This window comes from Sus scrofa, chromosome 4 (genome assembly GCF_000003025.6).
Source record: "Sus scrofa isolate TJ Tabasco breed Duroc chromosome 4, Sscrofa11.1, whole genome shotgun sequence".
Lineage (NCBI taxonomy): Eukaryota > Metazoa > Chordata > Mammalia > Artiodactyla > Suidae > Sus > Sus scrofa.
In genome coordinates, this window is record NC_010446.5 from 824,812 (window position 1) to 837,681 (window position 12,870).

The following is a 12,870-nucleotide window of genomic DNA, read 5'->3' on the forward strand; positions in this document are numbered from 1 at the left end:
CGCGGGGCCGCTACGGGTTCTCAGAGGCACCGGCACCGCGGGGCCTTATGGAGGTTGTAGTTCCCGGCGGCAATGGGCGGAGAGGGCGGGCCTCGGCTTCCCGGCGGGCTGCGCGGCGGCCGGCGGTTGTCGGCGGGGCAGTCCGGCGGGCAGCGGCGGCGGTTCCGGCTGGGGCACAGCGGCGGACGAGTGGACTGGCAGGGCCAAGTGGGCCGGGCGGGATGCGGGGCCGCCGCCGCCCCCTGAGAGTCTGAGCGCCGTCCGGGCCGCGCCCCCAGCTCAGGCCGCCGCGGTCCGAGCGGCCCGAGCGTTCCGAGCGTTCCAAGCGCGGGCCGGGCCCAGCGCCGCCGCCGCCGCCCCGGCCGCCCCCCGCTCCTCCCCCGCCCCAGCGCTCATGCGGGCCGAGCCCCGCCCCCCGCCTGCCGCCCGAGCCCGCGCCTGCCCGCACCATGCTCAAGTGCATCCCGTTGTGGCGCTGCAACCGGCACGTGGAGTCGGTGGACAAGCGGCACTGCTCGCTGCAGGCCGTGCCGGAGGAGATCTACCGCTACAGCCGCAGCCTGGAGGAGCTGCTCCTGGACGCCAACCAGCTCCGCGAGCTGCCCAAGGTGAGCGGCTGCCTCACCTGCCTCCGGCCCAGCCCTCCTCTCTGGTCCGTAGGGTTGGCCCGGCTGCGACCGCTCGCTCCTCCGAGCTCTCAGCTGGCGCTGGCCGGGGCGGGACACCACAGTCTCCAGCCGGCCTTGCTGGTTCTTACTGGCCAGAGCCCCACCCCGGCCAGCCGCACCTTCCTCACCCGCCGCGGGTGCTGGCACCAGGTGGCAGCGGTCATCAGGTGCCTGCTGGGGGCGGGGATGGTCACAGCCCAGAGGAGGAGCTGCAGGTTGAAAGCCTGGGGGCAAGGTGGATGGGATTGGAGTGGATCTGGGTGGAAGGTGAACCTGGTGTGGCTAATGGACGGGAACTTGCTGGACCTCCCTGGAGGTGGGGAGTCCAGCCCTCTGCCCGACTGCCCTCTTCTTCCTGTGGGTGCTGGGGCGAAGGTGGGGAGAGACCTTCGAAGGTGCTTGTGCGTGGCACGTCTGTGTCTTACCTGCCTCTCACCGCCTTGTTTCTTCCGTCAGCTTGGTTTTCCTCCTCCAAAGGCCACTTGGGAGAGGAGGTTAGAGGAAGCAGATCACAAAAGGATTTCCTTTTTGGAGATGGGGTGCTAAGTGGCCCAGCGCCTGGGGGCTGTGTGCCGCAAAGGGTGTGGCTCCACTCCAGGCTCGGGCCAGGGCTCCTCACCCACCTCGGGTCCCGCACTTTACCTGCAGATACTGCGTGCCGGCAGCACACAGACCTGTGCTCATTCGCTCTTTTTCCTTTGTAAGGGGGCATGTTCAAATCCCGGGCCAGGGATTGAATCTGAGCCGCAGCTGTGACTTACACTGTAGCTGCTGCAACCCCAGATCCTTAATCCACTGTGCCGGGCCTGGGATCAAACCCAAACCTCTGCAGCCACTCGAGCTGCTGCTGTTGGGTTCTTAACCCACTGCACCGCAACGTAAACTTCTCTCTGCTCTTTTCGTTATACTTTTGTTTTGGTAGTTGCCAAATTTTTGTCACAGGGTGAGGCTGGGCTGGTTTCTACTGGGAGGCAGCAGGAGAAACCCTGCAGGCCTCCGAGGGCCCACCTGTTGGGTGGGCAGAAGAGGGACTTCAGGTGTGGGGTGGAGTCCTGAGGGAACACGGAGGGCAGGGAACACGGGTTGACGGAGTCAGGAAAAGGAGGTGATTTCTTAGCTAAAATGCAAGTGTGGAAGGCTGGTTGTGTGACAGTGTTGTGGCAGAGAAGGTTTCTGGGATGATTCTCAAAGGAACCAAGTGTCAAAAGTTAAGGCGTTTGACACCTGCAAAAGCGCATGTGTGTGGTTTTTGCTTGCTTGTTCTACTTCAGACCCGGGTGACGTGACAGGACTCTGGGTTCCCGGGTGGCCTGGAACAGGGAGGGGGGCCCTCTGCTACAGAGCCATCACCCTGACCCTACCCCCTGCCCACAGCCCTTCTTTCGGCTGCTGAACCTTCGCAAGTTGGGCCTAAGTGACAATGAAATCCAGCGGTTGCCCCCTGAGGTGGCCAACTTCATGCAGCTGGTGGAGCTGGACGTGTCCCGCAACGGTGGGAACTTGGGGCAGGTCTGGGGGGAGTCTGGGGGTGGCAGGAAGGGCTTTGAACCCCTGGCGGCTGTGGGCATCTCTCCACGTGACCCCTCCTGATCCTAGACATCCCTGAGATCCCCGAGAGCATCAAGTTCTGCAAAGCCCTGGAGATTGCGGACTTCAGCGGGAACCCCCTGTCCAGGTGGGCGGTGGCTGCAGAGGGGGTGGCGGGGAGGGGGAGGCTCAGCAGCCCCTACCTGGACTCTGAACCCCCCCCCCCGGCTTTAGGCTCCCGGAAGGCTTCACACAGCTGCGCAGCCTGGCTCACTTGGCCCTGAACGACGTGTCCCTGCAGGCGCTGCCTGGGGACGTGGGCAAGTAAGTGCCCCCTGGGGAGGGGCTCCGCTCAGCCCTGTTCCCGCGCCTCTCCCCACCTTCCTGCCTCTCTCACGCCCCAACCTGATTTCTTGCAGCCTTGCCAACCTGGTGACCCTGGAGCTCCGCGAGAACCTTCTCAAGTCCCTGCCTGCGTGAGTGGGCTCGGCCCTACCAGCAGCCGGTGTCGGCGGCGGCCCCGGGAACCACAGTCTACGTGGCCGCGACAGAACTTGCTCTGTTTCCTCCGCAGGTCCCTGTCTTTCCTGGTCAAGCTGGAACAGCTGGATCTGGGAGGCAACGATCTGGAAGTGCTGGTGTGGAGAGGGTGGGGCTGTCCTGGGCGGGGCAGGGCCCGGCGGGGCAAGTGAGCCTTGGCCGTCACTCTGTCCCCGTCTGTTCTTGCAGCCTGACACCCTGGGGGCCCTGCCCAACCTGCGAGAGCTGTGGCTGGACCGGAACCAGCTGTCGGCACTGCCTCCGGTGAGTGAGCCTGTCCTTGTCGTCCCCCCCACCTCGCGTCTGTCCACCCTCTGACCCTCAGTGCCCGCCCCCAGGAGCTTGGCAACCTGCGGCGGCTGGTGTGCCTGGATGTGTCGGAGAACCGGCTGGAGGAGCTGCCCACAGAGCTTGGAGGGTTGGTGCTGCTCACTGACTTGCTGCTCTCCCAGAACTTGCTGCAGCGGCTCCCCGATGGCATCGGTCAGTGCTGGGTGACGAGCCCTGGCCTAGAGGAGGGTCCTGGGGCGAGGACGCTGCCTCTGGGGGTCTCTGGGACACATCCCTCCGGGGGGAGGAGGCTGGCCTGAGGCCAGAGCGGGACAACGGGTGCACCCAAGGAGCCGAGGCAACTTGTGCTGCCAAAAGTGGGATGGTGAGCTCGTGAGGGCACGGTGGCGGGGCCTGGCAGGGGCGGGGGGCGGGGGGCATGGTCGGGGCGGCCGGTTGGATGGGCGCAGGGAGGGCGGGGCTGGAGCTGGGGGCTGGGATGCCAGCTCAGCGTTCCGAAGGCACCCGAGGCAGGTCGGGCGGGCTGGCTCCGGGGCTCGGGTGACTGGGCTGTCCCACTACCGAGCCCTGAGGCCCTGTCTTCCCAACGCCAGGTCAGCTGAAGCAGCTGTCCATCCTGAAGGTGGACCAGAATCGCTTGTGCGAGGTGCCCGAGGCCATCGGGGACTGTGAGAACCTGTCGGAGCTGATTCTCACCGAAAACCTGCTCACGGTGGGCGCCGGCGCCCATGGGGCTTGGCTGCCGAGGGGGCGCCGTGGGCGGAGTGGGGGCTCCGAGGCCTGCAGCGCGAGGGCCGGGGCGCCGGTGTCTGGCAGGAGGCCAGTGCCTGGAGGGGGAGCCCCTGTCTCCCTTGTCACGCCCCACAGGCCTCTGACGCCCTCCTCCCGGCCAGGCCCTGCCCCGCTCCCTGGGGAAGCTGACCAAGCTGACCAATCTCAACGTGGACCGGAACCGCCTGGAGGGGCTGCCGCCGGAGATCGGAGGCTGCGTGGCGCTCAGCGTCCTCTCTCTGCGGGACAACCGCCTGGCCGCCCTGCCGCCCGAGCTCGCGCAGACGGCCGAGCTGCACGTGCTGGACGTGGCCGGGAACCGGTGCGTGCCCCCGCCGCCCAGCGCCCCCAGCCCGCGAGGCCGCTCCGCCCGCGCTGACTGTACCGCCCGCTCTCAGGCTGCGCAGCCTGCCGTTCGCGCTCACGCACCTCAACCTGAAGGCGCTATGGCTGGCCGAGAACCAGGCGCAGCCCATGCTCCGCTTCCAGACGGAGGACGACGCCCAGACCGGCGAGAAGGTGCTCACCTGCTACCTGCTGCCCCAGCGGCCCCCGCCCGGCCTCCTCGGTAGGTTGCGGGGGCGCGGCCGGGCGGGGCCGGGCCAGGCCGGCCGCCCTGATGCCAGCTTCCCGCAGAGGACCCGGCGCCGCGGGGCAGCCCTTCCGAGAGCTGGAGCGACACCCCGCTCAGCCGCGTCAGCGTCATCCAGTTCCTGGAGGCCCCCGCGGGCGACGAGGACGCCGAGGAGGCGGCCGCCGAGAAGCGGGTATGGGGGGGTGGGGTCCCCGGGCGGGCCCGCTCCTCCCGGCCCCGCCTCACCCCGCGCCTGCCTGCCCGCCTGCCTGCCGCAGGGTCTGCAGCGGCGGGCCACGCCTCACCCCAGCGAGCTCAAGGTGATGAAGCGGGGCGTGGAGCGTCGCAGCGAAGCCGCCTCCTGCAGGCCCGAGCCCAGGCCGCCCTCGCCCTCCCCCCGCCCTCCGTGGAGGTACCTCTGGGGACCCGAGGGGCCCAGGAGGGATGCCTGCTCGGCAGGCCCGGGAGCCCTAGGCCGGGTGTGGGCACGGGGAGCAGGGGGGGAAGGAAGCCCTCCCTCTGCTGTGAGCAGGTGGGAAGCTCAGGGCCCAGCGCCTCGAGCCTTCCCGCGGGCCAGGCTGTCTCCACTGTGGGGCGCTGGGCAGACACGAAAGTCGGGCAGTGTGGACGGGCGGGGCCACTGCGCGGCAGAAGCCAGAGGTGGCCGTGCCCTTGGTGGCTTAGGAGATGGAAGTCCAGGCCTATGAGCCCTTGTGTCTTGGGTGCCCGTGTTGCCAGCTCCTGTAAGGGGGCTGGTTGGCGCCAGGCAAGCCAGCTCTCGCTCAGGAGCCCTGGCAGCAGAGCAGCGAGTCCTTGGGGTATAGTGGGCATCTGTTGCCCAAGCAAGAAGTGATAGGGCTGGCAACGACGGTGTGGTGCCTGGCTGCCCACCCAGGAAGCTGCTGTGCTCCCCTCGGGTGCTTCCTCTTCTCAGGCAGTATTGTTTTGGGAACTCAGTTCCTGTGCTGCTGATGTTTTCTAGGAAGAGTTTTGAGGTTTCACCCCAGGAAATGGTGGCTCTGGGTGCCTGTGGTTATCTGGTGGAGCGTGGCTTCCCCGGTGGGGGACAGAGGGCGCCCCTGAGGGCTGAGCGTGGACGCTGCTCCCCGCAGGGTGGGGGGCAGCTGGGAGGGGGCAGCCCACGAGGCGCTGTGGTCAGGCACCAGGGCGTGGCAGGTGCGTGGCCTGACCCCCTGCCGGACCCCCGCAGGAGAAGAGGCTGAGTGCCGAGTCTGGCCTGAGTGTGGACGCGCAGCCATCGGCCAGCCCGGCCTCCCAGGGTGAGCCCGAGGGCCTGGTGGCCGAGGAGGAGGGCCTGAGCCAACAGGAATCCGTGCCAGCTGCCCAGGAGGAGGTCACAGAGGAGGCCTATGAGGAGGTGAGACTGGCCTGGAGGCTGCCCGCGCCCCCCTTCCCAAGCAGACGTGCAGTCAGGACCACACGCGGCCATGGTGGGCTCTGAGCCGTGCAGAGCCCTGCAGGGGCCGTCCCGCTCCAGGGCGCGGCGGTGAGAGGCTGGGCATGAGGGTCCCTGCAAAGCTGGGTCTGGCGTGGGCTCTGCCCTCCTGCACCTGTCACTTCACATCGCTTTGGCATTGTCCCTGGAACCCCCAAGAGACCTTTTTCCTGGCCCGGAGGGCTCCCTAGCTTCGGGCTCCTGAGAGCCCAGTGTGCGGGGTGGGAGGAGCCTCCTGGTCCCTGGCCTCTGTTTCTCTGAGCTGATCTGCTCTGCGCCCTTCGCCAGGCAGTCCCTTGTTCTTATTTGAACCGCAGGGAGCCTCTCAGAGGCCCTGTATGCTGCCACCTGCGTGGCAGGGCTTCCCTGGGCCCCGGCATGGGGAGGGCTGGGCCCGCCGGACCGGCGTCCTCACGCCCAGCCTCTCCCAGCCCACCGTGCGCTTTGCGGAGGACACGCTGCTCCTGCCCGGGGAGGACGGCGAGAGTGAGGAGGGGCCCCTGGAGGCCCCGTGGCCCCTGCCGGGTGGGAGACAGCGGCTCATCCGGAAGGACACGCCCCACTACAAGAAGCACTTCAAGATCTCCAAGCTGCCCCAGCCCGAGGCGGTCGTAGCCTTGCTGCAGGGGACACAGCCAGACGGCGAGGGCTCGATGGGGTCTGGGGGCTGGCACAACGGCCCCCACACGCCCTGGGCTCTTCGAGCTGAGGAGGAGGAGGAGGAGGAGGAGGAGGAAGAGGAAGCCGAGGAGGAGGAGGCAGGGGTGGCGGCGGAGGAGGAGAAGGAGGAGGCCGTGGCCTCCGCCCCCTCCGTCAAGGTGAGTCTAGCCCTGTGTCCCCGTCTGAGGCAGGCGGGCTGGGCCCCGTGGGCCCACAGCCATGGCTCTCAGGTGACGCCCGAGGCTCGTGTGCTGACACCAGCTGGCAAGGGAGGTGCCCCAGCTGCCCCACCACCTCTCTGGGCTGGGTGCTGACCCTGCCCGGAGCTCCCTGCTGGCCTTGCAGCCCCGTCCTGAGAGGTTCGGGTGGCCACTCTCTGCCCAGGCTCTCCTGCCTTCTCTGGGCCTCCTGAGGCCTGGCCCTTTCCTTTCCTCTGGTCCTCAGGCGGGTCCTGCTGGCTCCCTGGGATACCCGCACCCCATCACCTCGTGTCTGACGCTTCAGCGGTTCACAGCCGAGGGGGCCTGAGCTCAGCCCACAGGGGGCCCCCATGTGAGCAGCTGAGCCTGCCCTGTCTCGTAGGTGGCGGCAGCAGCCAGGCCTCTGGGCCGGATGGGACCCTGTGCCTGGGGGCAGTGCCAGGCACAGGCAGGAGGAGCCAGCGCTCAGGCTATGGGAGCTCGGTGTGGCCTCTTCTCTTTGCTGCTCGTGGCGGGGCCGGGCCAGGTGGCGGTGGTGGCGGTGGTGGTGGCGGTGGCGGGGCCGGGCGGTGGCTCACGTGCATGCCCTTGCTGGTCCGTCCTAACAGGGGGTGTCGTTTGACCAGGCCAATAACCTGCTGATAGAGCCCGCTCGCATTGAGGAGGAAGAGGTCTGTACGCGCTTCTCCGCGCTGGGCCCAGGCTGCTGCTTCTGGGCTGCGGGCGCTGCGTCTCCTCCCCCACGCTCCTGCCCTCTGCGCACATGCCCTCCCGCAGGAGCTCCTGCCCAGCTGCCCCCTTAGAGTCGGGTTGGGGCGGGCGCCCGCGGGGCCCCCCCTGGCTCAGCCAGAGTTTCCAGCCTCCCTCTGCCCCCGTCTCTGGGGCCGGGGCTGGGGGCGGACCTCCTAGGCCCCGGCCCCGCCCCCAAAGGTGGCCCCGCGCGAGGAAGCACTTTGCGACACCTCCCCGCTCTTCTGTTGCCAGCTGACCCTCACCATCGTGCGGCAGACCGGGGGCCTGGGCATCAGCATTGCGGGTGGCAAGGGCTCCACCCCCTACAAAGGAGACGATGAGGTGAGAAGCCGCTGCCCTGCCCGCTCGGCGCTCCGGGGCGGCCCCTGCTCTGGGTGTTGGTTGACCGGGGCTCCCTGTGCCGGGGGTCGGACGCAGAGCCCTGAGGCTGCCGGCTGGCGTTGGGTTGTCTTGAGGCGCCTGTGGCCTTCTTCACGCTCACCTTTCCCTCCCTCGGGGCCTCTGCCGGGTCAGGGTCGGAACCTTTTCTGGAGGGCCACTTGCACCTCCTGCCTCCCTGACCGGCACCTCTGACCACCCCAGCCCCGCTGCTGCCACCCTCTTCCCCTTGGGTGCTCTTGGGGCCCCGCCCGGGGCACCCAGTCCTCCCGTAGCTGCCAGGCACCCACACCCAGGGCCAGGCGAAGGCCCCTTTCTGCCGGCAGCGGTGGCGGCGGCGCGGGGGCTCACTTCCTGCCCGTCCTCCAGGGCATCTTCATCTCCCGCGTGTCCGAGGAGGGCCCCGCGGCGCGGGCTGGGGTCCGAGTAGGTGACAAGCTGCTCGAGGTGAGTCAGCGCCTGCCCTCCCCCCAGGGCGCTGCATCCAGTGCTGCGCCCTCTGCACCCTCAGACCTCGGTGCCTGCTGCCTCCCCTGCAGGGTCGCTGGGGGGCCAGCTCCTCCTCTCTGGGCCCCAGGCACCGGCGCCCGGCCGGGTGAGGTGTGGAGCTCACAGGCTGGAGGCCCGGGTACCAGCCCTGCCGCAGGGAGTCCCACTTGGGCAGGAGCCCTGGCGGGTGGGGGCTCTCACTGTGTCAGGAGCAGAGCGCTCACGAAGGAAGCCGTTCCTGAGGGCTGGTCTGGGAGGGGTCAGACCTCCAACAGGTTTGGGGGCGGGCGTTTGCCCTGAATCCCCTGTCTGTGCAGCTGGCCCCCCAGCGCCTGCAGGTGTGTTAGGGAGTTTGGGGAGGGCTCTGCTCACAGCTGTCGCATCAGCACCGGGTCCGAGGGCAGCGTGCCCTCCTGCAGGGCCACCCTAGCTCACGGAGGGACTGCCAGGCCTGATAGCGGGGAGGTCTTGCTGAGTCCAGGATGGGTGGAGGCCCAGGGTTCGAAACCCCAGGACCCCGGGTGCCCTTGGCTGTGGGCCTGCTTACTGGCGGCAGGGTCGCCAGGACCAGGGGCACAGGCGTGGAGCAACAGGAGGGCCGGGGCCCTGTGCTGCCTGCCCACCTGACGAGCACTGCGGCCCCCAGGTGAACGGCGTGGCCTTGCAGGACGCGGAGCATCAGCAGGCGGTGGAGGCGCTGCGTGGGGCGGGTCCCACGGTGCACATGCGGCTCTGGCGGGAGCGCATGGTGGAGCCCGAGAACGCGGTCACCGTCACGCCACTGCGGCCGGAGGACGACTACAGCCCCCGGGAGCGGTGGGGGGGCGGCCTGCGCCTGCCCCAGCTCCAGCCCGAGCCCCCCGGGCCCCTCCGCCAGCGCCACGTGGCCTGCCTGGTGCGCAGCGAGAAGGGCTTGGGCTTCAGCATCGCTGGCGGGAAAGGCTCCACGCCCTACAGGGCCGGCGACGGGGTGAGGCGAGGCCGTGGGCAAGGCTGGGGGCAGGGGGGCAGGACCAGGGCCGGCCTGCAGCCAAGCGCTCCCCCCTCCTGCGCAGGGCATCTTCGTCTCCCGCATCGCTGAGGGTGGGGCCGCCCACCGGGCGGGCACGCTGCAGGTTGGCGATCGCGTCCTCTCTGTAAGTAGGGGCAGTGGGTCCCTCCCAGCACCCATCCACCCCCTCGGCCCACTGGCCCCTGACGGCCACACTCTCGCAGATCAACGGCGTGGACGTGACAGAGGCCAGGCACGACCACGCTGTCTCTCTGCTGACCGCCGCCTCCCCCACCATCGCTCTGCTGCTGGAACGCGAGGCTGGGGGGCCCCTTGCCCCCAGCCCCCCACCACATTCCCCCCCACCCCTGCTGCTGCCACCACTACCCCTGTGGCCACTGCCGCCCCTGGAGAGCCCGGGCCACTAAGGCTGGCCCCCAGTCTGTTGGCCGCTGCCCTGGAGGGGCCCTACCCAGTGGAGGTGAGACCCCAGGTCCACTCGGTTCCAAGTGTGGGGTGCTAGCACCCCTGGGTGGGAAAGCAGGTCCTCACGCCCTCCCCCTCAGGCTGCAGGACACCAGGGCGCTGCCCTGCAGTGGTTTCCCGCGTGCCCCACAGTGGCTCTCCTGCAGTGAGGTGCTCTGGCCCCTCACGTCCTCTGAGGCGGAGAAGCGTCCCTTCTCTGCTCTGATTCCCAGGCCCTCCGTGTCCCCAGGAGATCTGTCTGCCGAGAGCCGGGGGCCCCCTGGGGCTCAGCATCGTTGGGGGCTCCGATCACTCCAGCCACCCGTTTGGCGTCCAGGAGCCGGGCGTGTTCATCTCTAAGGTGGGGCGAGCGGGCCCTGCGGGCACCTGTGCTGAGAGGGCCCAGCCCAGGCGCGGCGTGGCAAAGCCAGCAGCCTGCTGGACACTGCCCTCCCCTGACAGGTGCTCCCACGGGGCCTCGCTGCGCGCAGTGGCCTGCGGGTCGGGGACCGCATCCTGGCAGTGAACGGGCAGGATGTACGGGAGGCCACGCACCAGGAAGCAGTCAGCGCCCTGCTCCGGCCCTGCCTGGAGCTGGTCCTGCTGGTGCGGAGGGACCCGCCGCCTCCGGGCATGCGGGAGCTCTGTATCCAGAAGGCCCCCGGGGAGAAGCTGGGCATCAGCATCCGTGGAGGTGCCAAGGGCCACGCGGGGAACCCCTGGGACCCCACAGACGAGGGCATCTTCATCTCCAAGGTGAGCAGCCTGCCCGCCTTGCCAGCCCCGCTCTGCCGGGCTCCTCGGGTGGAGACGGGGCCCGGGCGGGAGCTGCTCCTGAGGACAGACAGGCCCGTCTCTCTGCAGGTGAGCCCCACAGGGGCCGCCGGGCGTGACGGCCGCCTGCGAGTGGGGCTGCGGCTGCTGGAGGTGAACCAGCAGAGCCTGCTGGGCCTGACGCACAGCGAGGCCGTGCAGCTGCTGCGCAGTGCAGGCGACGCCCTGACCGTGCTCATCTGCGACGGCTTCGACGCTGCCGCCCCCGCCCCCGCCGAGGTCAGTGCCCCGCCCTTTGGTGCTCTGCCCCGGGTGCAGGGTCCTGTCCCCGGGAGGGGTGGCGAGCTGCCTCCGAGCCTGGGCGTCAGCCGGCAGAGACCGTAGGGTGCAAGCTGTGCCAGGCACGGGGCTGTCCCCTGCTCGTGGTCCAGGCCAGGTAGGGTGCAGCAGGTACACAGATGACCTGCTCAGGTCTTTCAGAAAAGCCACCTCCCAGCGGTGAGGCAGGGCGTGTGTAGTGTGTGTGCGCGCGTGTTTGGACCTCATGGTGGCTGGGCCGGGGCAGGGCAGGGCACACAGCCACGCCAGTGCCCTCGCCATGAGACACATGTAGGGACCCCGTCCAGCTTGCCCAGGCACTGGCAGCCCCTCAGCAGGGAGCTCGCCACTCAGGACCTTCTGTCCCAGAGCAGACGCCTGGGGGTAGCCTGTGGGGGAACGCAGCTGTCCCCTGCTTCCGGCCCCTGGGGACAGTGTCTGCTGCCAGGACCAGGACTGGGCTCCAGAGGCCGGGTGCCGGCTGCCACTGGGGGCTCTGTGGGCTGTCGGCTCTTCGCTGAGGCCACCGCCCTGTCCCTGCACTGCACCGCCTCTGGGCCGGGAAGGAGCGAGGGTCTCTGCTCCAGGGTCTCCCTGCCCGTTCGCTGGAGCCCTGTCTTTCCGGGGGTCTTGCCAGTTGGCTTTGACTTCTGCTTGCGTGTCAGCACGCGCGTCTCGGCGTTTTCATGCGCACGTATACTGAACTCAAGCTTTTTATACAAAAGAAATAAACACGGCTCTGTGGTGAAGAGCGGGGCTGGGGTCCCGGACTTAGAGGGCTGCCCCCTGGTGTTCCCGGCCGGTGGGCTCAGGAGCCCGACCTTCGGCTTTGGGGCAGTTTCTGCAGAAAAGAGTCCATCCTGCCTCCAACTCCCCCCCCAACCCTACCTGCCACCGGGCTCAGGCGGGTGGTTGCTGTTGCAGTGGGACTGGACCGGCGGTGGGCCTGGACGCGGTGGGACTGGACAGGCGGTGCTGCTTCCTTTTGTCCTTCTTTTCCTTTGGGGAGTTTGTCTTTTTCAAGCAACTCCAGCTGCTCTTTCATAATTGTAGGTTTAGCTCTTTTGTTACGTTGGGGAGCAGGTGTTTTTGTCTCTTTTTGAGAATGGTTTTTTTTTGTGATTTGGTGGTAACGAACCTGACTGGTATCCATGAGGATGTGGGTTCGATCCCTGGCCTTGCCCAGTGGGTTACGGATCCCGAGTTGCCGTGAGCTGTGGCTGTGGTGTAGCCGGCAGCTGCAGCTCTGATTGGACCCCTAGCCTGGGAACTTCCACATGCTGTAGGTGTGGCCCTAAAAAAATAGAATGGTCTCTGTGGGGTTCCAGACACGGAAGCGTCTGTGGTGTGAGGCTCCCTGTCTTTTCCTTTGTGGTTTCTGGACTTGGGTTTTGTTTCGGAAAATCTTCCCCTTCGGAAGCTTGTTAAAGCACCGTTCTGTACTTTTCTCCTAGTACATAAAACACAGGAGTTCCTGTTGGGGCTCAGCAGGTTAAAAACTCGACTAGTATCCATGAGGACGCAGGTTCTATCCCTGGGCCCTGCTCAGTGGGTTAAGGATCTGGCGTTGCTGTGGCCGTGGTGCAGGCTGGGCTGCTACAGCTCCCATTCAACTCCTAGCCTGGGAATCTCCATATGCTGCGGCCCTAAAAAAGACAAAAGAAAAAGACCAAAAAAAAAAGTAGGTATATGTGTTTATACGCCGCCTGGAATTGCTTTTCTAGCCAGTGGATTTTTTGTGCCAGTCCCGTGCATGAACTTGGGGAAATGTCACCTCCTTGTGGTCAGATCTGTGTCCTGGTGCCTCCGGGACGTGACCCCAGGGAGCCGGATGTGTTGTCACCAATGCTGTCCTTAGTGCTGCTGCCACTGTAACTGGTGAAGGCACCCAGTTTTTTCTTCTTTTGAAAAGTCTTAGTCTGTTTTCTGTTTTCTCTTCCAAACAGACCGGCCGGTTCCCTACAGATGGGCCGGCACTCGGCAGGTAGCCTGGTCTCGGGATCTGTGGCCGCGTG

The 12,870-nt window shown here is 67.4% G+C and overlaps 1 protein-coding gene across 1 annotated transcript in view; it reads left to right on the forward strand.

The window, feature by feature from the left end:
* SCRIB (scribbled planar cell polarity protein) overlaps nucleotides 114-12,870 on the forward strand; it is a 27,436-nt gene continuing 14,679 nt past the window's right edge. The window contains 26 exon segments of the mRNA XM_021090546.1: nucleotides 114-608; nucleotides 2,043-2,160; nucleotides 2,265-2,343; nucleotides 2,430-2,519; nucleotides 2,615-2,671; nucleotides 2,770-2,833; nucleotides 2,925-2,999; nucleotides 3,074-3,218; nucleotides 3,620-3,738; nucleotides 3,920-4,119; nucleotides 4,196-4,365; nucleotides 4,434-4,564; nucleotides 4,650-4,744; nucleotides 4,912-4,948; nucleotides 5,582-5,749; nucleotides 6,259-6,645; nucleotides 7,296-7,358; nucleotides 7,672-7,761; nucleotides 8,188-8,265; nucleotides 8,954-9,277; nucleotides 9,363-9,443; nucleotides 9,523-9,664; nucleotides 9,667-9,779; nucleotides 10,014-10,124; nucleotides 10,226-10,519; nucleotides 10,628-10,816. Of these exon segments, the coding sequence (XP_020946205.1) occupies nucleotides 450-608; nucleotides 2,043-2,160; nucleotides 2,265-2,343; nucleotides 2,430-2,519; nucleotides 2,615-2,671; nucleotides 2,770-2,833; nucleotides 2,925-2,999; nucleotides 3,074-3,218; nucleotides 3,620-3,738; nucleotides 3,920-4,119; nucleotides 4,196-4,365; nucleotides 4,434-4,564; nucleotides 4,650-4,744; nucleotides 4,912-4,948; nucleotides 5,582-5,749; nucleotides 6,259-6,645; nucleotides 7,296-7,358; nucleotides 7,672-7,761; nucleotides 8,188-8,265; nucleotides 8,954-9,277; nucleotides 9,363-9,443; nucleotides 9,523-9,664; nucleotides 9,667-9,779; nucleotides 10,014-10,124; nucleotides 10,226-10,519; nucleotides 10,628-10,816 (3,579 nt within the window). The 5' untranslated portion in view covers nucleotides 114-449.